Below are 24,590 nucleotides of genomic sequence, written 5' to 3'. Positions count from 1 at the left end.
AGCACAATGGAGGCCCCGCCCCCGCCCCCGCCCTCGCCCCGCCCCCGCCTCGCGACCCGCCCCCGCCCTCGCCCCCGCCCGCGCCCCGCCCCCAGGCCCGCCCCGCCTCGCGACCCGCCCCCATCCCCGCCCCCGCCCCGCCCCCCGCCCCTCCTGCCACCTGAGCCCTCGGGCGGACGCCGCGCTCGCTCCCGGGGCCGCCCCGCCCCGCCCCGCGCCCCGCCCTCCCATCGCCCCGCCCTCTCATCGCCAGCCCCGCCCATCGCCCCGCCCTCTCCTCGCCGGCCCCGGCCCCGCGCCCCGCCCATCGCCCCGCCCCCTCTTCGCCCCGCCCTCTCCTCGCCCCCGCCCAGCCCCGCCCTCGCCCCGCCCTCTCCTCGCGCGCCCCGCCCATCGCCCCGCCCCCTCCTCGCCCCGCCCTCTCCTCGCCCCCGCCCAGCCCCGCCCCCGCCCCGCCTCGCCTGCCACCTGAGCCCTCGGGCGGACGCCGCGCTCGCTCCCCCGCCCCGCCCATGCCCGCCCCTGCACTCGCCCCGCCCACCCCCTCTCCCCGCCCCGCCCGCCCCGCCCCGCCCCGCTCCCGCCCCCGCCCCGCCCGCCACCTGAGCCCTCCGGCGGACGCCGCGCTCGCTCCCGGGGCCGCCCCCCGCGCCGCCCCCCGCCCCGCGCCCCGCTCTCGGGCCGGGCCGCACAGTCGCGGCCGCCTGCGCCGGGGAGGACATGAGCCGGGGCCCGGGGGCGCCCCCTCCCGCCGCGCCCAGCCGCGCCCCGCGTCCGCAGGCGCCGTGAGCCGCCAGTGCCGGGCCGCGCCGCGCTCGCGCCTCGAGCCCGCCCGCAGCCCCGGGCCGCCGCTCTCCCGCCCGCAGCCCCTGCCCGCGGCCCTCATGGCCCCGCCGCTGCTGCTGGTCGTCTGCGGCGCCCTGCTGGTGGCCGGGGGCCGGGGGGGGCCCAGCGACGCCCCCGGCGGGACGGGCGAGCCCGCGGACGCGCCGACCGCGGCGCCCACGGAGGACGAGACGCTGCAGAACGAGGCGGACAACCAGGAGAACGTCCTGTCGCAGGTAGGCGGGGCCCGGCCGCCCGCACCCCGGGCCCGACGGGCCTCCCTGGCTACCGCGTCCGCAGGGAGGAGCCGGCGAACAGTCGTGCTCGCCCACGCCGTTGCACCCGCTGTGCAGGGGGGGCGCCTCCGCAGGGGGCTGTGGCGGGAGCTGGGGGCGACCCGAGGCGGAGGGCTCTCCGCGGGTGGCACCTGGCGGCCCAGGGGGAGCCGGCACGCGGGCCGCGGGGTGAACGCGGAGCAGCCGCAGGTGTGATGCCCGCCAGGTGGCCCGCGCAGAGGGGCCGGGGCGGGACCCCGTGTCCTGGCGAGACGGGGTGGAAATGCACACGGGCTCACCCCTGGCAGGGGCCCGGGGGCGAAGGCGGGGGGCGACCGCTGATGGCTGCCCCTTTCCAAAATACTCTGCTTGTTTTATCTGACTCAGCCCTCAAACACCCTGGTTCCCGCTCTGTTAGCAAAGGACTGATGGGACCCCAGTGAGAGCGCTCCAGGTGGGCAGAGCCGGGGCTTCCGACTGCAGCCCAGGTGCCCGGGAGGGCGCTCCCCGGAGTGTTCCGTGCAAGCTCTCCACAGCGGGCCTGATGACGTGTGGTGGGTGTTGCCACAACCCTAAGGATGACGGGGGTGCCTTTAGTGCTGCCTGCATCTCCCTAAGTCCTTGGATGGATTGGGTCTTGTCTCCTTCCAGGAAGAACAATCCGCTCCACTGTGGGGTTTATCAGCCCCGGTCTCCTCACCCTTCCTTTGGAAGTTATGCTAATAGATGCCCCGTAGCCACCCATGCCCTCGCACCGTCTCCTAAATCGCAAGGCCGTAAGGATCCTTCACAGTGGGGCTCTGGAGGACCATCCACAGAAGAGTTGATGAAACCCGAGTCTCGGAAAGGAAGGAATCCACCCAGGGTCCCAGAGCGGGCTTTGCAGGAATCTAGGCAGAGTTTCAGCCCCAGACAGCCACGATTTACTGTCTGTCAGCCCACAAAGACCAGCCGCTTCGGTCGCCCTGCACCGTATCTCCGGCGTCCACCGATCCATTCTGTATTTGACAACAGCTCTAAAACAAATATTAGCGTTAGAAGAAACCCAACCTTTGCAAGAAAAACATGACAAGCCCTCTTCCCCCCAGACAGCATCTCAGGAACATTCCCACTCCAGCAAGGACTGTGCCTGCCTGCCGGGGTCATTAGTCCAATGAAGGAGACCCTTCTCCCGGCCCAGAAAGCCAGAGCTCCGTGGCCCTGGGGATGCGGGGTCTGGGGCAGAAGAGCTGGGGAGGAGCCTCCCCTCCCTCCCCCTGCAAGTGCTCAGGGTGGTGGTTCCAGAAAGCCTGCTGCTCTGCGTGCTTTCCTGCCCGACGGGGCTGGCTGCGGCAAGTGCTCAGAAGGAAATGTTTAGCATTGTGGAAGGAGCAAGTGCTGCCAGTTTGGTCTCCTGGCTTTGGCCTGGAGTTTGGGTTCAGAAGCTGTGACTCTGAGCCAAAGGGATCCTTGGGCTGAGTAAACCTTCCTGAGTTCTGGGCCCGTCTCTTTTCTCCCGGTTCCCTTCTTCCGAATCTAAACCATTCTTTGAGGGTCAGATCCAGTACCACTTCCTCCAAGACGTCTTCTCTGGTGCTCGGCTGGAGCCACTCTGGCCAGTTTGAGCCCCGCTGCTCTGTGTCACGTCGGGGCCCTTGGCACGGCCGTGATCTGTGTGCCTGCTGCGCCGTTAGCTCCTGCCAGTGGGCTCTCTGGCCCGTCTGCTTCCCTCTCACAGCCCCTAGCGCAGTGCCCGTAGGCCCTCCAGGAGTGATCTGTGAGGGGACGAGGACAGAAGCAAGAAGCCTTCTTTTTTTTTTAAGATTTTATTTCTTCGTGAGACACAGAGAGAGGCAGAGACACAGGCAGAGGGAGAAGCAGGGAGCCCAATGCAGGACTCGATCCCGGGACCCCCGGGTCCCACCCTGAGCCGAAAGCAGATGCTCAACCACTGAGCCACCCAGGTGCCCCCTCCTTTTTCCTTTTAAATCTAAACCTGGGTTCTAGCGACAGCAGGGACTCATTTGTTTTTCCCTTGAAATGATGGAAATCTAAAGTCCCCCGAGAAATACAAGCTTTCCAAGGCAAATGGAGAGAGCTGAACTCCTCGTGCCTTCAAGGAAATTTCGGAGTCAGCAAATTGTGTTCCGATGACCTTTTCTCTCCGCAGCGCATGGTCTGAGGCCTCTGGCTAGGGCAGGACATGTGACACGGCGAACGGAGAGCCTTCCTGGGAGCCGGCCGACACCTGTGTTCGCACCCCCAAGACCTTCTTTCTCTGTCTCTGTGTCTAGTTGCTGGGAGACTATGACAAGGTCAAGGCTGTGTCTGAGGGCTCAGACTGTCAGTGCAAATGCGTGGTGAGACCCCTGGGCCGAGATGCCTGCCAGAGGGTCAATGAGGGGACCTCCAGGAAGGACGACTTCTACACCGTGGAAACCATCACCTCGGGCTCGTCCTGCAAGTGTGCCTGTGTCGCGCCCCCATCTGCCCTCAATCCCTGCGAAGGGGACTTCAGGCTCCAGAAGCTGCGGGCAGCGGACAGCCAGGACTTGAAGGTAGGACCTGGTGTGGGGTTGTGCCACACGTGGGAGGGTGCCTTAGGGACCCGGGGTCCAGCAGAGCCGTGGCAGGGGTTATAGGGCCTTTGAGTACATGGGACCTGTCTTAGCCTGTGAAGTCAGGCCCCGGCACCTCGCCTGCTGAGCGCGTGTCCCGGGCTGGTCATCTGACAAACCGGTGTCCGAAGGGGATGCCGAGAGCAGAGCGTGCCTGCCTCTCCCTGTGGAGGCAGGGAGGCTGGGCCTGGAGCAGCTGCCAGGCCCAGGAGTCAAAAGAACTCAGTGTTCTCCTCCAGAGTTACTGCCACCATTTACTGTCGGCCCCGCGTGCACCCCAGGGAGGCAGGGGACACAGGAGCAAGCCTGGCGGTCCTCAGCACGAGGGCTGGGGTGACCAGGGCAGCAGAGGCCCGGGGCCTGCTATAGCTCAGCATCAAACCGTGATCCTGGTCCACAGGGTGGGGGAGCTCACGCCTGCCTGAGGCCACTGCGTGGGTTGGCGGAGGGCTTTGTCTGATCTCTGCCCTCCCCTCTTCGCTTGCGGCGTGGGGTAGAGGCATGGGCATGGTTTTGCCATCAGACGACTTGGGTTCAGATTGTTGCTCTGCCAATACCTGTTGTGTGGTCCTGCTCAGGGTACCTAACTTGCCTGGCCTCAGTCTCCCTGCATGGAAAGCGGGGAAGATAGCATCTACCTTGTGGGGGTGTTTTCAGAACCAACGAGATGGCAGCTAGGGAGCACTTGGCACGATGCCTGACATGCAGTCAGGGTCAGTAGCCACTAGTCTGGCTCCTGAGTGACCATATGCAAAGAGCTGCCGCGGGGCCTGGCGCCTGCTACACGCTTGGAACTGGTGGCCATCGAGGCCCTGCAAGCAGAGCGGTGTACAGCAGTACAGCACTTTAGCATCCTGCCCCGGGAGTCCGCACGCCTCGCACAGCTACAGCCCTGCCATGGATCGACTCTCTGAACCCCCCTGTTATGGGATTGTCTGGACTCTTGGGGGCTTCTGGAACAGTGACAGGCAAAATCTTCTCTTAGGAGTCAGAAAATCATCACACGGAGCCCCTGGGTGGCTCAGTCAGTTAAGCGTCTTCCTTCAGCTCAGGTCATGATCCAGGGGTCCTGGGATCGAGCCCCGCATTGGTCTCCCTGCCCAGTGGGGAGCCTGCTTCTCCCTGTCCCTCTGCCTGCCACTCCCCTTGCTTGTGCTCTCTGTCAAATAAATAAGCAAAATATTTATTTTTAAAAAAGATTTTATTTATTCATGAGAGAGACAGAGAGAGAGAGGCAGAGACACAGGCAGAGGGAGAAGCAGGCTCCGTGCAGGGAGTCTGTTGTGGGACTTGACCCCAGGACCCTGGGATCATGACCTGAGCTGAAGGCAGCCACTCACCCACTGAGCCACCCAGGCGCCCAATAAATAAAATGTTTAAAAAAAAAAAAAAAAGAACATCATCACAGTGCATGCTAACCAGATGCTGTTCCGTGGCTCTCGCCCACAATCCAGCTGCCTTCCTCTGCTGGGGAGGAAGGAGGTCTTCTAAACACTAATGTCTTGCACGTGGAATTCTTCATCCAGTAGCAAGGCCAGGAGATAAGTGTGTCCAGCAAAGTCTCCGGGGACTGGTCCTGAGCAGGGAGGCTCAGTTCAGGCTTCTCTCATCTGCCCCTTTGCCTGCAATCTGTGTGACCCGGATGCCACCAGAGCTCAGCCACCGTCTTCCCAGGGTGCCCTGTGACAACTTGCAACCTCAGAGATGGGTCACTGGGCCTCTATTGCCCCAGGCGCAGATTGGCTTTCGTGCTAAGGGAAGACTGTTGGTAGATTCCAGGGCCTTCAGTAGACTAGGGGAGTGTTTCAAAATCATATCCTCGAGGCACTGACGTTCCTAAACCACTTAGTTAAGTATTTAGATATCACCTGTTGTGGGCCAGGTGCTGGGCTAGATACCTCAGGGAAACAAAGATGAGGCATTCCTTTCAAGGAGCTCATAGTCTAATAGCAAAGATGTGCTTACAACGTACGGAATAAAAGGGGTCTGAACAATTTGGTGAAGAACAGTTTTGCTTGTTCTTATAAAATTTTTCATTTTTAAAAAAAATTTTATTTCTTTGAGAGGGAGAGAGAGAGCACGTGGGCACACACAGAAGGATGGGGAGGGGCAGAGGGAGAAGGAGAAGCAGTCTCCCCGCTGAGCAGGGAGCCAGACGTGGGCCTCACTCCCAGGACCCTGGGATCATGACCCACTCCGAAGGCAGCCTCTTAACCCACTGAGCCACGCAGGCGGCCAGAATAGAAATCTTCCGTTTCTCACCTGAGGATTCTGGTAGGGAGACTGCATCCCACCATTCTGTTTGCTTGTGTGCCCACCACCTACACAGATGCCGGTTTCCAAGAGCCACCTCTCTGCTCCTGGCTACTGGCCTCCCTGTCGAGCCTCCAGCATGGGGGGCTGACGGGAAATGTCTCATCCTGGGTCTGTTACACCCCCGCTCTTGACTAACCCCCTATTCCTGTTTCATAGCTTTCTACCATCATAGACATGCTGGAAGGAGCTTTCTATGGCCTGGATCTCCTGAAGCTGCATTCCGTAACTACCAAGCTGGTGGGGCGGATGGATAAACTGGAGGAGGTAAGGAAGGTTCTGGGTTTCTGTATCCTTTTTATTTTTATTTTTATTTTTTTAGGTTTTATTTACTTATTTTAGAGCGTGAGCAGGAGAGAGAGAGGGAGCAAGAGAATCCTTAAGCAGACTCCCCACTGAGCACAGAGCCTGACGCAGGGCTTGATCCCAGGACCCTGAGACCATGACCTGAGCCAAAATCAAGCGTCGGATGCTTAACTGACTGAGCCACCTAGGTGCCCCTCCATATCCTTCTCTTGATCAGGCCCAAAAGTGCATCAAACTTCCCACGATATTTTTTCGGAAAGCGTGTCCCAACTGGACTTAATGCATCTTGTTCTTTGGAAAGACAAAACATACGTAAAACACCCATTCAAAATCAGGCCCAGTTTTTGATGATAAAGACAATCAGTCAAATGTAAACACCTTTTTTTTCTCATATGCAAGAACCCTGTGACCAATGTATTTCTGTTTTTACCTTGATATCCAGGGAACTCAGAGCTAAATGAAATATAAAAGCACAATAATAGGCACCTTATTTCTAGTTTTAGAAGTTTAAGGTGGTGGCATCTCCCTTATGGAAATACGGTTGGCAATTCCTTCTTCTGGTTCGGTTTGGTTTGGTTATTTTGACCGCTCTGCTGTCCGTCTCTGTATGTGTGTGTTTGTGTGGTAATCCACCGCAAATTCACTTTAAAGAAAGAAGACATGAAAATGATTATTAATAAACAATAGTCCCTACTAGAAAATATCCAGCCCCTCACCCACTGGAAGGATGGACTAGCAGCGTAGTTTTCCCAGGCAGACATCACATGTTTCTGATGGGCCCCCCGGGAGACGCACACATGGCTGGTTTTGGGGGGCTGGTGTGTGGGGTGGTGGTGCGAGGTGGACAGTACACGACAGTAATGTTCACACTGTTTCATGGCTCTGATGAGCTTTAAAACCTAGATAAGCCACTTAGTCCCCGGGAGGGGAACAATGACCGCTCAGCCTTATTGGTAAGGAGCTTATGGGTACGTGTCATTGACTGGCACCCAGTTCTTGAACGGATACTTGAAACAGGGACTCAAAAAATTAGGTCTGTTTAATTTTTAGACTATTATTAGGCTTAATAACGGAATGATTAGCTATACCACTATTCCTCATGAAAATATTGGGGGTCTCTCCTGGAGGAGCTGGGGTTCCCTCACCGGTGATTAGCAGCTGTAGGATGTGAAAAAGGTAAAGCCCTTTAGTTTGGCAGAAAGAGCACCTGCCGGACTAGGCGTCAGGACAGATGGGCCGCTCTATTTGCTGCTGCTCAACAGCCGTACCGCTGCCATACTTTGTCCATCTGTAAAGTGGGAGAGGTGCCCTGTCTGCTTTGTACGATTGCCAAGGGGATGAAGTGTAAGCCAGTCACTTTGCAGATGCTTTGTGAGGTTAAATAAAACAAGGCGCTCGGGGTAGGACCACGGAGTGAGTGGGGGCGGTGTCTCCCTGTTGCTTTGCCAGGGGGGCTGGGACCTGGATGATGAAACATTTGCTGTTGCCAAGATTGGTTTCAGCACCCTCCTTACGTTCTAGAAAATGTTCCCAGAAAGTGAACACCACTTTCTTGTCCACCCATCCTGAGGCTTGACCCCCTCAGTGCTGTGATGAGTGTTTTCTGAACACGGCCCTCAGCTCAGGGTGGGGGGTTGGTGGGCCCACGGTCACTTCAGCTGCCATGTCTGATGAGAAGGGTCAGGGCCCTGGAACCTGAGCTTTATAGACAGTTCGAGGTGGCCAACAGGACCACATCAGCCGCCCTTCCCGAGGGGGCTTCCCGAGAGAACGTGGCTTAATCTTCACTCTCTCCTTCCCCAACACTGACAGCCTGAGTGAAGAGATTGGAAGTGGTCAACACCATCCTACTACCAACAGACTTCATCCAGGCTTGGGATTCTTTCTCCCTTTTAAAACCACTTTCTGATTCTTTCAAGTGGGTTCAAAAGGGATGAATAGCCAGCAACCACGTCAACCTTGGAAATGGGAAAGTTCTTTTTCCCTTGGCCGCAGAGCCATCCGAATGTGCGATGCTCCCTTTAAGAAAGGGGTGCGTTTTCATGGGAACAGGGCTGATAGCTTTCACCTGATCTTGGCGGCCAGCTTGGTTTTCATTCCCTCAGGAACACGGATTAGGAAAGTCAGCTTGGGGGTTAGAGCACAGTGCTCGTGAGGCCACGGTCAGGTGCTCAGCCTCAGGGAGCTCTGTTCAAGGGCTGTAGTCTGTTTCCAGAGTTGTCGAGCAGTGATCCTCTCCTGCCGGCAGAGGATAGGAGTGGGTTTAGTGGGTGAATTTGGTGCAATGCCACTGCCCCAGCAGGATGGTGTCTTCTGGGTAAGCACACAATAACTAGATTTTTGCCAAAACCAATCTCAGTTACGTCAAGGAGAATGATCTCTTTTTCATTTTCTTTTTTTTTTTTTTTTGAGAGTGATCTCTTTGTCAAAACCATGGTATGTTTAGTAGCAAAACCTGGCCCTTTCGATTAATGATAACCATCCCCTATCCTTACGTAGCAGTTATGGCCTTAAACCACCCCGTATACCTTCAGCACATTTGTTCCTAGATGCTAGGGAGGTGCAGGCAGGAGCTCAGGCCTCCTGGTTCTTGGGCCAAGGCTTTTTCTAATCAACCCCATAAGTTGCTTTGAGTCATTGCTGTCTGCCCTGGAAGCATCAGTTTTTCCTAACCAGAGCTTCAAACAACAGTCTTCCAAGGGAATTTCTAGGCAGAACTGTGGCTGTATCCCATGAGTCCTCTTAAATGGGATTAGAGTGTAGAGGGAAAGGTTCCCCAAAGCAGGCCATCCAAGGCTACAAGGTGCTGTGGTGCCACAGATGTCACAGATGGGCTCAGGCCCCGGGCCCATAGAGCAGAGCATCGTCTCCTGGTGTGACATCCAGCCTCTGTCTCCTGGCTCGGGCTAGCTGACTGTGTCTGCAGTCTGCAGTCACTGAAAAGGCACAATGCTGGGTAAATGGAAAAAACACTCCTCCAGCTGGGCCCTGTAGGAGGAATGGAAGCGAATTCTGCTCTGGGTCTTTGGATACTCTGGAATCCCAGGGGGAGTGCTTTGGAGGTCAGACCAGACAAAGGGGTCAGATTGGAGGGGCATTTTGCCCAGAGTAGGATCAGCGCTTGGCAGTAGAAGCGGGCACACGTGTGAACACCCACGCCTGGTATGTATGTAGAAATGGAAACTCCATTTGCAGATGAAAGAGGAAGGAAAGAGAGAGAAATAAAATTTAAACTGTTAGAGTCTCACCTTTTGGTTAAAATAGGCTCTGAGAGCTCTGCTTAGTGGGGTGGTTTTGGTTAAGCTTTTATTTTAAATTATGGAAAATGACACATAAGCAAGGAACATACAGCTTAAATCATTACAAAGCAGATACCTACGTAACCTCCACATAGCTCAGTGCCCCCGCATGTCCTCTCCCTACCCCTCCCAAAGGAGCCTCTGCCCTGAATTTTATACTGATCACCTTCCTTGCTTTTTTTTTTTTTTAAAGATTTTATTTATTCATGAGAGACACAGAGAGGCAGAGACAAAAGCAGAGGGAGAAGCAGGTTCCATGCAGGGAGCCTGATACGGGACTCGATCCCGGGACCCTGGGATCACAACCTGAGCCAAAGGCAGATGCTCAACCACTGAGCCACCCAGGTGCCCCTCCTTGCTTGTTTTTTTTTTTTAAACATTTTCATTATCTAAGGCTGCATCCCTAATACATAGTTTTATCTATTTTTGAATCCTAAATATATAGAATTTTATGTCCCTGTGTATGTGTGGTGGGCTTCTTTCACTGAGTTTTGTTTTCCCGTTTTTTTAAGATTTTATATTTTTTAAGCGATCTCTCCACCCAGCCTGGGGCTCGAACTCACAGTGAGTCAGGAGTCATATGCTTCGCTGGCTCAACCAGCTGGTTGCCCCTCAATTTTGTGTTTTATTTACTTATTTATTTATAAAGTTTTTTTTATTATTTGAGAGAGCACGCGAGCGTGAGTGGGGGGACGGGCAGAGGCAGAGGGAGAAGCAGACTGCCTGCTGAGCCGGGGGCCCGATGCGGGGCTGCATCCCGGGACCCCCGGATCATGACCTGAGCCCAAGGCAGACACTTCGCCAACTGAGCCACTCAGGAGCCCCTCTTCAATTTTTAAAAAATATTTACTTATGTTGTTTTACATCTTGTAGTTCATTTACTTCCACTGCCGTGTAGTACATTGTATTGTATGAACACAGCACAGTTTGTCCATCTGTTCCACTGAGGATGGCGACGGGCTGTTTTCGGCCCTGCCGTTCACCCTAACCCTGGGAGCTTCACTGCACGCGGACACCCCTGCAGGTGTTCCCTGCCCACGCGTGTGGGCATTTCTCTGTGCTCTGTGAGTGGGGATGGAGCTACCGGGACATTAGGTGTGCTTGGTTTCAGTCGTTGGGGAGGCCGCCAAGCCCTTCTCCTAAGCGCTGGTGCAAGTTTCCATTCCCTCCCGCAGGGGATGAAGGTGTCACGCGCATCCTTGCCGGCACTTGGTATTGTCGGGCTTTCTAGTTTTTGTCAGTGTGGCGAGCGTAGCCGACTAGGGCCATTTCACTGGATTCCAGAGACCTAACCCCCAAAACATCTTTTCTCTTCACCTGCTGGAGGCCTGAAACCCCACGTGCGCTCCTCTGGACCTGGTCCCAGTAGATGTGACAGGTGGCCAGCAGGCCGCGAGCCTCTAATGGGGTGACTAAGGCTGAGCATCTCCTGGGAGAGGCTGGGAAGGGGAAGGAGGTACAGGAAGCACACGTGTGCGTTACAGTCGGGGGTGGCGGCTACACGGAACAGGTGCCCGCAGAGCTGGGAATTAGAAGTCTAGAAGGAAAACCTGCAGCTTCCGAAGGCAAGGGCACACCCGTGTTTGTTGCACTGGTTGGGCTGAGAGGACTTTTACCCTGAGCCCTAAGGCACCCAGAGACCCGAAGACTTGTGGGCTGCCCGAGCCTAGGGCTGGACTCAAAAGGCAGCGGGATGCAGGCGTGGGGTATATCACCTAGTCCCAAGTACTGCTTCCAGGAGCAGATGTATTATGGAGAAAAGGACCGAGGGACAGATGGCTGATCTCTCCTAGCATCAAGCTTTTAGTAGGATTAAGTCATTCCCATACAAATGGCAAACCTTGGGAAGAAATGCCCCACCCCACGTAGCTGCAGGACACCCCTGACCGTGTTCTAAGTACTTGGACACCCGTATGACTGTGTACACATGTGCCTTTGCGTGTGTGGGGGTGCATAGCCCGTGCTCTGAACACAGATGCCTGCCTACGAGCCTCCGAAGCGTGATTTCTGTGGCCGAAGCCCTGCCCCGTCTGGTGCGTGTGACTTCTCTTTGTTTCCCACTTATCTGCTGGGGTGTTCAAAGCTTGTCCGTGTGCACAGATGGTCACCACGGAACCCTGTGTGTCACCTGAAGCCTTTTCTCCTGATAGCGTTGTGTCCAAGTAAGATTTAAGGCCTGTGATGTATTTACCAGGCTCGGAACTGGCCTGCTCCCCAGAATGTGCTGGCTCAGACATCGCTGGGGCTTCTCCTTCAAACCTGAGGATTTGGTGGGCCTTTGTGTTTCTGGACTGAAAGGCAAGATCAAAGGAGCACTCCTGACTCCGGGGGATAGATCTTTTCACCAGCTAATAGGAGGATGTAATTCTCATCTGCGCAGACCTGGCTGGCAGTTAGGGGAAGGGTCTGCTGCCAGGCCTCCCCTCTCTGGCCGCCCTCCAGGCTCATCGAGACAGTCATTTCACGCCTCTGGTGCTCAATTGCGGCCTTGGAGAAAAGGGTCGCCCACCCTGTCCGACCACAGTGCTGTCACCTTGGAGAGGGGAAGGCCTTGGAGATGGGATTTCTGAGATACATTTCAGCTTTAATGTTACTTAATTCGGTTACACCTGAATATGAGTTCAAGTGACTGTACGGTCTTCCCTCTCCTGGGGTCGTATGTACTTCAAATCTAATTTGTCACCGCGGGATGCAAGGTTTTTTTTTGGCCCAGCGGACTGTCCTGGGAACAGCTCGTGGCTGCCTTGGATGAGGTTGTATATCCACCGTCAGAGGCCCTGGGACTTCTTGTTCTTGCCCAACTGGCCACCCAGGCTGACTTGTGGAGGGCGACCTGAGCCTGTGTCATCTTTATTTCAGCGTCTGGGCCCCAGGCCCGAGGGGGACTAGATGCTCACCAGCTGCTTGGTTGGGGGAGAGATTGAAGGCGCAGCTGGTGGCCCCGGCACCCAGGCAAGCCTGCCCTGCTCCGTCAGCTGTGGTCCAGGCTGGGGCCGGGCCCGGCCTCTCCTGCCAGCCGGAGCACCGGCTGTGTCTAGCTCCTCTCACACTCCAGCACTCTCACCAGGGTCTGGACACAGCTGTCGGCCGGGCTGGCTATCCCAGGCCACCTGGTCCTGCTTGTGTCCTGGAGGGCTCCGAGGGGGAAGGGCAGGCGGGCCGCTGGCAGCTCTGAGGCCCCAGGACCTGGCGAGCTCCATGCTTACTTCACCCTCTCAAGGAAGGCCGTTCTCTCTACCCTCAGGCTTGCCACCTGCGTCGGGCCCTGGGCACATCCAGCCAGGGAGCATGGGGGCCAGGTGGCCTCCTTGGATGTGGGGACACGTGCCTGCTGCAGGACTTGGCGCCCAGGCTTGGCCCAGCTGCAGCCTGGCTTCGTCTCCCCACAGGGGTCCAGGGTGTCTTTTTACAACACAGCAGCCTCTGGAGGCCGGGGGGGGGGGGGGGGGGGGGGGCGTGTGTTGGGGGGGGGTCCTGGCCTTCCTTCCCGCCTGACCCGCCAATCCTTAGCTCACTTCCCCTCTTCCACCTGCATATCTGCTCTGAGCTCTCAAGGGCCGGCCCTGGCTCCTCCTGGGCACCTCCAGTCCCGCCCTGTGCCCGGCACTGCACCTGCAGCCCCTCGTTCCTTCTCCGCCCAGCCTGGTGAGGTGGGCGTCCTCATTCCTTCCTTCTCCCTCCACTTGCTTTGTGGCGGTGATGGTGGTGTGCACCAGTCCCCCGCGCCAGCCCCTTCCAGGTCGGGGGAGCAGACCACAGAGAGCCACCAGAGCTCTGCGCCGTGGTCGCCTTCCCTCCAGTCCCAGCGCTTCGGCCTAACGCTGCTGCACGGTCTCACCCAGCCTCCCGTGCACTCGCCCAACAGCTGGACAAGGTCAGGACACGGTCTGTACCGTGGAACGGCCGCCCCCACCCCTTCCCCCCACACCCATTCTGCCGATCTGCACACCGTCCACAGCTCTGACCAGCTGCGTGCCAGCTGCACCCCACCTCCACCTCCGTCCTGTCCCCTGCACCCAGGGACCCTGCCCCTGGTGTCTGTGCACCGGGCTGCACTGAGCATGAGGTGCTTGTCCCCCTCTGCAGGGTGGGCTTGCTGTCCGCAGGCGTCCTCCCGTGCCCAGTGCCCAACCGCGTGTCCCCCCCCCCGCCCCGCCCCCGGTATGTGAACACCTGTCAGGTCCTTGGCTCTGCTCAGATCTTTAAGTGCCGCGTCCGGCCTCCTGTGCCAGCCCTCTGCCCGCTGGCTCTTCCCCCCTCTCCCGCCTCCTCTTCGTAATAGCAGGATCCTTGGTGGGGGCCAGGTGGCCCTGCCGGGTAGGCGCCCTGCCAGCCTCCTGCCCCCTCGCCAGCACTGCCCGGGAGCCAAGTTGCACGCCCCACGCAGTCGCCGCTGCAGCCCCCGAGGGGAAGAGCCCAGGGCGTGAGGTCATGGGGTTCACTGTGCCACCAGCACAGGAGCAGGGGTGCCCGTGTGGGCGGCATCCGCTGTGCTTCCGAGGGAGGTCTTGGAGTGAGGGGGGCGAGGGGAGCCCCGTAGGGCGGAGGTGGCCCAGGAGGGCAGCTGCCGCTGCTGCCCCAGGGGACAGCCGCTGGCCCGGCCGGGCCGCCCAATAGGGTGCTGCCACTGTCGCCGGTGTTTGTCCCGGCGGCCCAGGCTGTGCCGTTGCCGCAAAGGGGAATACACGGTACTGCTCCTCCGGGAGGGGGCAGGCCGTGTCGGCCCCTCCGTGGGACCCAGCATGATGGCTGCTCGCCAGCATCACAGAGGGTGTTGGGGCTTTGCAAGTCAGCCCGTCCAGGGACCTAGGCACCCAAGGTGGAGGGGCAGGACTGAAGCTGTGGGGCTCCCCCCTCGCCCCTCACTGAGTGCTCAGGCCAGGCTGCTCTTGCACGGTGTTCGGGAACCAGGTGGGATCTGGTCTTAGTCTCACGACTGTGCAGCCCCAGCCGCGGGTCCACGCAGCGTGGGGTCCCAGGGCCACACCTCAGCCCCCACCCCAGAGACTGCGTCACGGGCCTTGCTGACGCCTCCAGAGCTGCAAGTGTCGTCTGACCTCTGGCTTTTCGCCAGTTGGTGCTTTCTTGTTTGCTGCTTTCATCCCCTCGTGGAGGGTGGTCTCCGTCGGAGCAGGATCCTGGTCGCTGTGGCTTACACTTAGCCTCTTAGGGCCCAGCTCAGAGCACATCCATGCGTTAACGAAGTAATGCCCGGTACCCCTGAGCCTGCTGAGCTGCGTTGTGTCTCAGGATGTTGGACGTTAAAGGGGGAGATAGGTGCTTGGCCCCTGCTCTCAGCAGGTAGCTGGTGGACGTACGGAAACGCGTGAACGCGGGGGCGCTTGGCTGGCTCAGTCGGCGGAGCGTGCGACTCAATCTTGGGGCCATGAATTCTAGCCCCATATTGGCTGTAGAGATGACTTGAAAATACAGTCTTTAAAAACAGACAAAAAAGAAATGCATGAATCCCACGAAGGCACCAGGCACCTTTCCTTTGGCCCCAGAAAGCTCTAGCTCCTGTAAAACAGCCTCTTTTATATACACTTTGGCCCGTCTTTCCCAGCAGGTGTACCCCGCCCCCGAGCTTTTCTCCCTTTAGGGCGGCACTTCTCAAGCTTGAATGTGTATGTGGATCTCCCGGGGGGGTCTTGTTAAAATGCAGATTCTGACCCAGCAGGTCTGGGAGGGGGCAGGCTCCATTCCTGACAGTTCCTGAGGGTGCCCCCACCCAAGCTCACCTGTCACCACACTTTGCATAACCAGGACTGCTGGGAGTCCACTCGATCCGCATTTCTCTGCATTAGCACGTGTGTATCCTCTCATAGACCCTGAGGTCACACTGAAATATTCACGGACCCTCTGCTGGGCCCTGCCCTGTGTTCCAGAGCTGACTGAATGCTAGGACTCCCCCCTTTACACCCCTGAGATCTTAGTGGTCCCCCGAGTGAGCCTTGGAAGCAAGGGCCAGGAGCCTGGGTGCTGGGCTTAGCTCCGCCACTTTTGTTTTTCTCATCAAATCACAAATCACATCATTCCTCCGGGCCTCTGAGGCATGCTTGAGTTCTGGGATCCTCCAGGGGCCTCGAAACCCCAATTGTCACATCCTGTGAAAGATAATAACCACTTTGGATGGCCCATACACTTCCATGTATATTAACTTATTTACTCCTAAGAATTCATCAGGAAAGCCCCAGTATTACCCCGTCGCACCCCTGGGGAAATTGGAGCACAGGGAGTTTGATGAGCCCAAGATGGGAGAAGTAGCAATAACGTGGACGTGTGAGCCGGGCTCTCTCCTCCAGAATCCGTGCTCTTAACCGTTGCACCTGACTGCCCCTGATAACACCTCGTCAAAAATCGCCCGGTTCCAGGTATTCCTGAAAGAAGACTTCTTTCTCTGGGGCTTCATCTCCCATGGTTAACTGTGTGCAAGTTGGAGAGGCGAGCCTGGCCTGAGCCCCACAGAACCCATCAAGCCCTTCCAGTGCTCAGAATCCGCCATGAAATGAAATGCCAGAAGGGCATGGCCAGTGGTTCTGGGGTCCGGTCAGTTTTAACAAGCCCCTAGCAGATTCTTCAGGGCAGCCCTTATAGAAGCCCCTGGAGCCTCGGTGTCTGGGGGTTACTGTCTCCCTAGATACTTAGACACCTCCTTCTGAACTACCTTGGCTTTCCCAGGCTGTGCCTGGTAACATCTGAGCATTTACACTCTTCATATCTGTATGATAAAGACAGAAAGCAAGTGCATCCTTTTACATCGTTGCTTCCTGGGCTCAAGGAGAACATCACATCTAAAAACTCAGACGCAGGGCACCCGGGTGGCTCAGTCGGTGAAACATCTGCCTGCAGCTCCAGTCGTGATCTCAGGGTCCTGGGATGGAGCCCAAATCCAGCTCCCTACTCAGCAGGGAGTCTGCTTCTCTCTCTCCCTCTCCCCTTGCTCATGTTCTTTCTCAAATAAATGAATAATCTTTTTAAAAAATATTTTATTTATTTATTCATGGGAGACAGAGAGAGAGAGAGGCGGAGACAGAGGCAGAGGGAGAAGCAGGCTTCCTGCAGGGGGCCTGATGCAGGACTCGATCCCAGGACCCCAGGGTAACGACCTGAACCAAAGGCAGATGCTCAACTGCTGAGCCACCCAGGCGTCCCAATGAATAATCTTTTTTAAAGAATAAAACAAAAACTCACAGGATGGTGGCCACAGTTGGACAGTGTTGGATCTCAGTGCAGTAAACTTCTCTCGAAATAACCGGAGGAGAAAGGGCACCTCTGAGCCTTGTCCATAACTGTCCCTGGTGCAGACCATGCAGCGTCACCCCCTCTCGGACACTGCCTCTCGCCCGTCCCTCCCTCCTCTGAACCCCATAAGCTTCACACTTGCCACTCGCAGAATCCAGCGTGCTTGGTCATCTTCCTCCTGCTGTGTGGCCCTTTTTCCCCCAGTTATAGTTGCTATCTCCCCAGCGCCCCAGGGCAAGCACCCCGGGGGTATTGTGAGGGAGTGTTGTTTGGGACCTCTCTGTACCGCAGCCACACAGGAGGTGCTCACCAGTGTTGGCTGAATTGAAAAGTACCAGGTCCCTTCCAGTATGAACCGGGTCTGGAACACAGTTAATTTGCCAAGTAGGGTTCATTTAGGGAAACAGTTTTTATGGGTAAATAGGAGAATTTGAAACCAGGCTATGGGTTTTCTATGTAAACGATGCTTTTAAAGTGCCGTGGAATAGTTTGGGTTCATTAGAAAAGTAGACTAAGTAGATGTCTTTGGCCACCTCTTCTAAAATTGCTTTTTAAAACCCTTCTTGGGACGCCTGGGTGGCTCAGTGGTTGAGCTTCTGCCTTCAGCCCAGATCAGGATCACAGGATCCCGGGATCGAATCCTGCATCGGGCTCCCTGCTTCTCCCTCTGTCTGTGTCTCTGCCTCTCTCTCTCTCTGTGTCTCATGAATAAATAAATCTTAAAAAAAAAACCCTTCTTTGATTAATTGAGCTACTGGTTCACATGTATGGGGTCCAAGCGAGTGGAATATTTTGTAATACTCGTCATCGCTGGACACGGGTGCATGGACTGTGTGCAAATGATAGGAAAGAGGGCACGTGTCCTAGTAACCCGGAGACACGGCATGTCACTTAGGAAAGCCGTGGGGGTTTTCCAGCAGTGGGACCTACCGGAGCCGTGCTGCCCCACAGGGACTGCCTGGGCTCTGGAACGGGCCCTCAGCACCGGGCTGGACCCACTCGAGGACCCCAGTGGCTTCTTGGACCCTGTCTCAGCCTGTTCTGTGCCTCTAGCTCTGAGCAGAAGCGAGCTGCAGGCGGCCTCCAGCTTGACTCTAGGGCTCTAGAGGACCTTTGTTTTACATTTTTTTCTCTTTTCAGGAAGTTTCTAAAAACCTCACCAAGGAAAACGAGCAAATCAAGGAAGACATGGAAGAAATTCGAACCGAGATGAGCAAGCGAAGTAAAGAGAACTGCTCGGAGAGCATCCTGGACGGCATGCCGGACGTGCGCGCGGCATTGCAGAGGGACGCGGCGGCGGCCTACGCACCCCCAGAGGTACGGCCCTGGCTCCCAGGAAGCCAGGGGCACAGCCCCCAGGGGGCACCCTGCCAGGCTTGCACGCGGCCACCGAGCTCTGCACCTTCTGGTTCTTTCACGGCCGTGGTCTCATCTTCGCGGCGACAGGGCGGGGGGTGACTCGGGGTACCTGATGTTGGAGCCCAGAGAAGCTCAGCGCGTGAGTGTTGGAGCCAGGACTCCTGAGTCCCAGACCTTGTTGTTTCCGTCGTGCCTGCCCCACCCCGCAGCCGCCTCCTGGGGGAGCGTGCGTGCCGGCCGCCTGGGCCACTGGGGTTCGCTCCTGCCGTCCTGGCACGATTATGGAGAAGGGGAGACCCTTCTCCCGCGCTCTACGGCGCCCCAGTTTGCAGACGGGAAGCTCTGTGGCCCTCACATTCGTGAAGGGCCTCGTGTGCGCCACGACTCCCGGCGCTACATGTAGGCTGCTTTGCCTGCTTGGCAGCTCAGGCAGGCGGGCCGGCCCGGATCAGCCCGCACTTTCCAGATGCGGAAACACACCCGGCAAGGCTCCCGGGAGGCCGTACTTAGCTGGGAAGTGGTGGCCGGGGGGCCTCAGACCCCTGTCTCTCCCCTCCCGGTCGCATCCCGACGTGAGGTCCCCGTGTGTGCGATGGGATGCTGTCCCGAGGCGTCTGGAGTGACGCCCGACGGCCTCCTTGCCTACCAAGGCCCCCATGTTCGTGCCCGTTTCTTTTGGCTTCAGTTGCTCGGTTCTGCTGATGTGCTAGTGGCTCTGAGCGTTAATCCCCACTACGTGGGGTGGTTGTGGCCTGAGCTGCTGCCCGAGAGGTAGCATCCTTTGGGAGATAACGCAGAGGAGTGGAAGAGGAAGCAGGTCAGGTGTGGTGGCCGGACTTGAGTGTGAGACGCGGGGAGGGCGCGGGTCTGGGTGAATCATTGGAAGAGGGTCCCAGGAACCAGGGGCAAACGGCAGTGGAGGGAAGCCTGGCTGACCTCAGCCGGACCAGGGCTCGGGTGGGCGGCGGGACCTGGGTTCCAGATGTGCCATCCCGGGGCCGTGGTGGGTAGGAGGGGCGTGGGGAGCAGGGCCTGGGACACACATTGCCGTTGAGCTGTTGCTCTGCACCCGGACTTGGGGGAAGGGCTGAGCGTTGCTACGCGGGACTCTGCTGCCTGAGCCACGAGGACCTGCGGCAACGGGGCAAGTCAGCCTGGGCTTGGGACTCTTGGAAACTCCTCAGAGTGGTGCCAGGCGGGCAGCAGCTGTGGGCCGGGGCGACCCTGGACACGTGTGTCCCGAAGGTAGGATGATGGGGACTCTGGAGGCTGGAGAGCCCGAAGGCAGCACGGAGCTTGCACCCTGCCCGGCGCATAGCTCCCAGTAGAACCAGTTCCAAACCAGAAACTAAGTATAAGCAAGGCCAATCATTTTCTGGCTTTGCCCATGATGACTAGTTTGATGCTCCTTGGGACGTATCATATTTCTTCAACAATTATATTTATTCTCATCTTGAGTTGTGTGCCCCCACCCCCCCAACGGGCTGGCTGCGAAGCGTGTGTTTAGTCTGCTGGGTGGGTCATCCCTGAACAGATCGGAGCTTATAAACCAAAGAGCCGAGGATACCGGGGCTGGAAGGGACCTTGGAGGCACCCTCTCCCCCGACCCGGGGCCCGGCGGCTCGCATCCCGGCCCATCTGGCACGTCCTGCTGGCCGGGTGCCCCGTGGAGGCCGGCATCCCCTGTGCTCCCTGGCGTCCAGCTTCCCCGTCGGCTGAGCTGGCGATTTCGGCTGTTGTCTTGATGATGCATTATGTGGTATGTTCAGCAACCGAGCTCTTCTTTCCTGAGGGCGAACGGTAAACCAAATCAAACACACCAAACGCTTTTTCTCTTTGCTCAGCAAAGCCCTTTCCCCTCCTAAAATCCCCATCCATCACACTGCTGAAGTTAGCGCAATCCGCCCAAAGCCGGGTGGTGGGGGTAGCGCCAGGGCCGGGGTGGGGGGGAGCAGGGGAGGAGGCCCCAGGCTGGCATCCTCCTCCCCTGCCAGGAAGGGGCACGTGGGGGCCCGGGTCGGTGGTTATCTTCAGGGCTCCTAGATGATCCTGGGGTTTCTCGGGGTGGCAAATGGCAGTTTGTCGGTGGCCTCTCTGCAAAGGGGTCCTCGCCCGGAGCTGCCTGGAGGGTTGGCAAGGGGCTCCGGGGCTGGGTTGGGAGAGGAGAGGCAGGGTGGGAGCGGGGACCCAGGGCCGCCAGGAGTTGAAGTCATGCAGCAGACTCTTGGATTAACGGAGGGAGGAAGGCACAGCTCGGTGGGGGCAGCTGCCGCCCAGCTCAGCCCGTCGCCAGTGAATCCAAGGAAATTATATGTTCTCTGGCAGAGGCTGCCATGGTCTTGCTCCATGTCCTTGGCTGGGAGAAGCAGCGGCGGTTCCTGCTTGTCCCAGGGAGCCGGGAATTAAAGACAGCTCCTGGGGTTGACCATGGAGAAATGACGGTGGCTTCTGCAATGCAGGGGGAGGCCGGGGTCGGGCAATTAGCGGGCCCACGGCTTCTGAGGCACGCCCCGGGGCCTCGAGTCAGCCGCCCAGCCTCCTTCCCCGGTGGGAAATGAAGATCCCCAAGTCTGCTGGGCACCCGCCAGACCGGGGCCCTGTGGACTTGGGGATGTCAACGGGTTTTCGGGTGGCAGGCGGGTTAGGGCAGCGGGGCTTCGTGTAAGCCGGCGGGTAGGCTCCGGAGACAGCGGCCCCGAACCCGCCCCTTCGCTGATTGACCTTCAGCCGATGTGCTGAGTGACCCTGAGCCCCTTTCCTCTTATCCGTAAGGTCCGGGTGGTGCCGTCTGCCGTGCCCCATTGTTGGGGTACGAAGGGATGCGTCTGGGCATCGTGCGTGCTCACCAGACTCATCGCCGTGGCCACGCATCCCTGCGTCTCTGGCCGAGGTCACCTCCCCAGCAAGAAATGGGAATTGGGGAGGGGCAGGCAGCGGGTGTGGGGGGCTCTCCCGGCACAGGCCAGGCCTCTCTGGGCAGCGCTCTGGCCCCGGCCGTAGGAGGCAGGCGGAAACGGGCTCCGGCCTTGCAGGAGTGGTGTCGGGAGCAAGGAGCTGCTATGTCTGCTCTGTCACCTGGTTTGGCTTGTTTGTCGCGGGGAAACCGGTCCAGGCTGGGGGCATGGCCGGGAGTGACACTGGGCTTTCTCCAGGCCAAATCTTTAAGGTCAAAACTTGAGCCCGATTGGCTCATTCCTGTGCACAGCGAGAAAGTTGGCCAGATGGCTGCATTTCTGCCAGCGAATGTTCTGTGACCCTGAAGGTCCGACTCTCAGGACACTGGGCATCTGGGAACAGAGGTTTGGTTTCCAATAGGCTCTGCTCTCTGGGTGCATTTCAGCGGGGTCTGGAGTAACGGGATTGACGGGCGCTTACCCACCTCCTCGTGGTGAGAAGGGGGCTTCCATGGCTCAGGCGGCAATAGGAAGCTGCCCCCTTCATCACTCGGCTTCTAGAGTCTTCCTGAGAGCGGGGCTGGGCCTGCCCTTAGGTCCCTTCGCACGTCCCTGGCGGAGCCACCGCCCCAGGAGCTGGACCCATCTGTGGCCTCTGAACACAGGGCCTGTGCCCAAAGTTCGTTATTTTCAGGGGTGGGTGATTGTGAATTTGGATTGGGGTGGGGGGCGGGTACATGACCTGATGGACCCAGGCAGGACCCAGAGACCCCGCCACACCGTGGACACAGAGGGCAGACCCTGGGCAGAGCTCCACGGAGCACAGGCTGGCTCTTCTGCTTGACCAGAACACTGGCGGTGGTGCCATGGTGCCGTCAAGGTGCTCGGGTCACGGGCACCTACTGCAAAGCCTCGTTTGACAGGATCCCAGTGCCAGTCATAAATGTAGCCCCTTCCTTGGGGTCTGTCCTGATTGAAAGTTCACTGTACCAGGGGCACCTGGCCAGCTCAGTCAGTAGAACATGCGGCTCTTGATTCCCTGAGTTCCAGCCCCATGTTGGAGTGGAGATCGCCTAAAAAAAAAAAAAATCCAACATAAGGAATATCGAGGAGTGCCCACTCAGAGGAGTCACAGATGAGCAAGTGGTGGTTGCTGTTCTTTCTGTGCCTTAGAGTCTACAGAGACAGCATCCTTAAATAACGCCCGCAGCAGGCTGGCAGGAAGGCGCCGTAACGGGGCTATGGACTGGCGTCCATTGGAGGCTGTGTTCAGTCCTGAGGAGAAGCTGCGCACGCAGTGCTTCACGTAGAGGGGCTGCTGCTGTCTCACGGAGAAGAGCTCGGGGAGCAGGCCGACCTCGGCTGGTGCACTCAGCTGCACGACGCCGTCAGGGATGCCCATCCCCAGAATCCCCTCGTGGTCACAAGGTGGCTGCTCAGCGCCAGCCACCCTGTCCACATCTCAGGCCACACAAATTGGGAAGAGCACGGTAGATGCCTTCCAGCTGACTCAGCCTCCCTTTTAAGGAATTTTTCCAAAAGCTCTTTCCACCAACTTCTACTTATACCCCACTGGCCGGAACGCTGTCCCATGGCTACGCCCACAAAACCCGTTTCCCATCAGAAAGGAACAGGAGACGGGATTTGCGTAGTCAGTCAGACGTCTCTGCCACAATGTGCAAAAGTGGGGCTTGGGAAAGAGAGGCTAATTATGGGTGAGAAGCTCAGGGAGTATTTTCTCGAGGGCCCGAGATGTTAGCCAGGCCTTGAGGAATGGGTAGATTAGGGTAAGTAGCTCTGGGGTGGGGGGAGAAGGGCCGGCCTTCCAGACGGAGAAGGCAGTCCGAGCAAAGGCCCCGCAGCTCAAGGAGCCAAGAGGTGGAGGAGTCAGCCGGGGGCTGGAGGACGGAGATTGGGGCTGGAGGACGAGGATTGGGGCTGAGGGCGGAGCTGGAGAGCGGGCTGCTGGGCTGGGCCGAGGCCAGCACCGACGAGGGGTGTAAGTGCCAGGCCGGACCTCGGACTTTGTTCCGGATGCACCAGGGGGCGGGGGGAGGGTTGGGTCCTTTCCTTCTGACAGTGGAGGTGACAGCTTCACCCTGAGGTGCGCATCTCGGGCCTCACGTCCCAGCCCCGGCACTGTTGTCCACACGGGGGCCTCCCTGGAAACCCCTGGGCGCTAGGCCGGGGCTCAGAGGAGAACTGCGCTCTCCGGGCAGTCCAGCGTGGACGCTAGAGACACCTGCCGGAGCCAGACCGCCTGGGTTCAAATCCTGCCTGTCCCCCGACCTGCTGTGGGGCCTTGGGCCACTTACATAACCCCTCTGCGCCTCCGATTCCTAACCTGCTCAGGGGAGTGGTAAAGCCTTCCTACGCCGGAGGGCTCGGGGAGAGTGGGCCCCTTGGCGAATGTGCCGCATGCAGAGCAGTGTGTGGGCTGCGGCATGGCCTCCACCTGCCTGCCGACCAGTGACCTGCTAACCACTGACCTGACCTCCCTGTGTCCCCTGTGATGAGCAGTATGAGGAGCGGTTCCTGCAGGAAGAAACCGTGTCCCAGCAGATCAACTCCATCGAGCTGGTGCAGACGCGGCCCCTGGCTCCGCCCGAGGTGGGGAGGCCGCAGCGGCCCCTGCAGAGGCAGGTGCACCTGCGCGGCCGGCCGGCCTCCAGGCCCACCGTCATCCGGGGCGTCACCTACTACAAGGCCAAGGACCCCGAGGAGGAGAATGACATCGAAGAGCAGCGTGAGTTGGGGTCGGCAGGGGGCGGGGGCGGGGGGTCGCGGTTTGGGCGCTGTGGAGATGCGCCTCCTCCAAGCCGCGCCCCTCCTGCGGCCTCACGGCCGACGTGCCTGCCCCGCGCGGGGCTGCGGGCCCAGTGCCTTATGGTGGTTTTCCCAGACGGAACGCCGTGGACTCCGTGTCATTGTGGTGACCCCTCTGTGTGTCCTCGGAGAGCCTGGCTTCCTCACATTCCTTCTCTGCTCAGCCCAGCTCAGCCCCAGTTTCACTCACCATGAGAACTGAAGTCCTCACAGGGCCCCCGAGCCCCACGTGTCCGGCTCCCGTGTCCCCCCACATCGCCTGTTGCTCTCCCGCGCGCCTTGCTGCTCCCCGGCCTCCGCAGGCATGTTCTGGCCTCGGGGCCTTGGCCTGCTGCTCGTCGGCCCGGAATGCTGCTTGGCCAGCTCCTCATCCGGGTCGTGACCACTTTATCCCTGACTGCAGCCCCCCCGGACACCCCACACCCTGCCGCACGGTCCCCCAGACCCATCAGGCGCCCTCTCCCTGACGTTAGTGTCGGCGCCACACGAGCGCGAGAATGTTGGTTTTGTTCGCTGTTGTCCCGCGTGCTCCATAGTACGTGCTGGATGAATGGGTGGGGCCGACCTCTGGGTGCCCCTGAGCCTGGGTGGGGCTCGAACACAGCCCCTTATTCATTCATTCATTCATGAGAGACACAGAGAGAGAGGCAGAGA

The 24,590-nt window shown here is 58.5% G+C and overlaps 1 protein-coding gene across 1 annotated transcript in view; it reads left to right on the top strand.

The window, feature by feature from the left end:
* The first annotated feature begins 710 nt into the window (after nt 1–710).
* The window catches only part of OLFML2B (olfactomedin like 2B), a 35,021-nt gene continuing 11,141 nt past the window's right edge, over nt 711–24,590 (top strand). The window contains exons 1-5 of the mRNA XM_055334163.1: nt 711–1,061; nt 3,374–3,637; nt 6,170–6,277; nt 17,998–18,174; nt 23,631–23,856. Coding sequence (XP_055190138.1) covers nt 885–1,061; nt 3,374–3,637; nt 6,170–6,277; nt 17,998–18,174; nt 23,631–23,856 — 952 coding nt within the window. The 5' untranslated portion in view covers nt 711–884. The remainder of the gene's footprint in view (nt 1,062–3,373; nt 3,638–6,169; nt 6,278–17,997; nt 18,175–23,630; nt 23,857–24,590) is intronic.

The sequence above is a fragment of the Nyctereutes procyonoides genome, unplaced genomic scaffold, assembly GCF_905146905.1.
Source record: "Nyctereutes procyonoides isolate TBG_1078 unplaced genomic scaffold, NYPRO_anot_genome, whole genome shotgun sequence".
NCBI lineage: Eukaryota > Metazoa > Chordata > Mammalia > Carnivora > Canidae > Nyctereutes > Nyctereutes procyonoides.
Note: the sequence above shows the minus strand (reverse complement) of the source record. Positions and strands in the feature narration are given on the sequence as shown.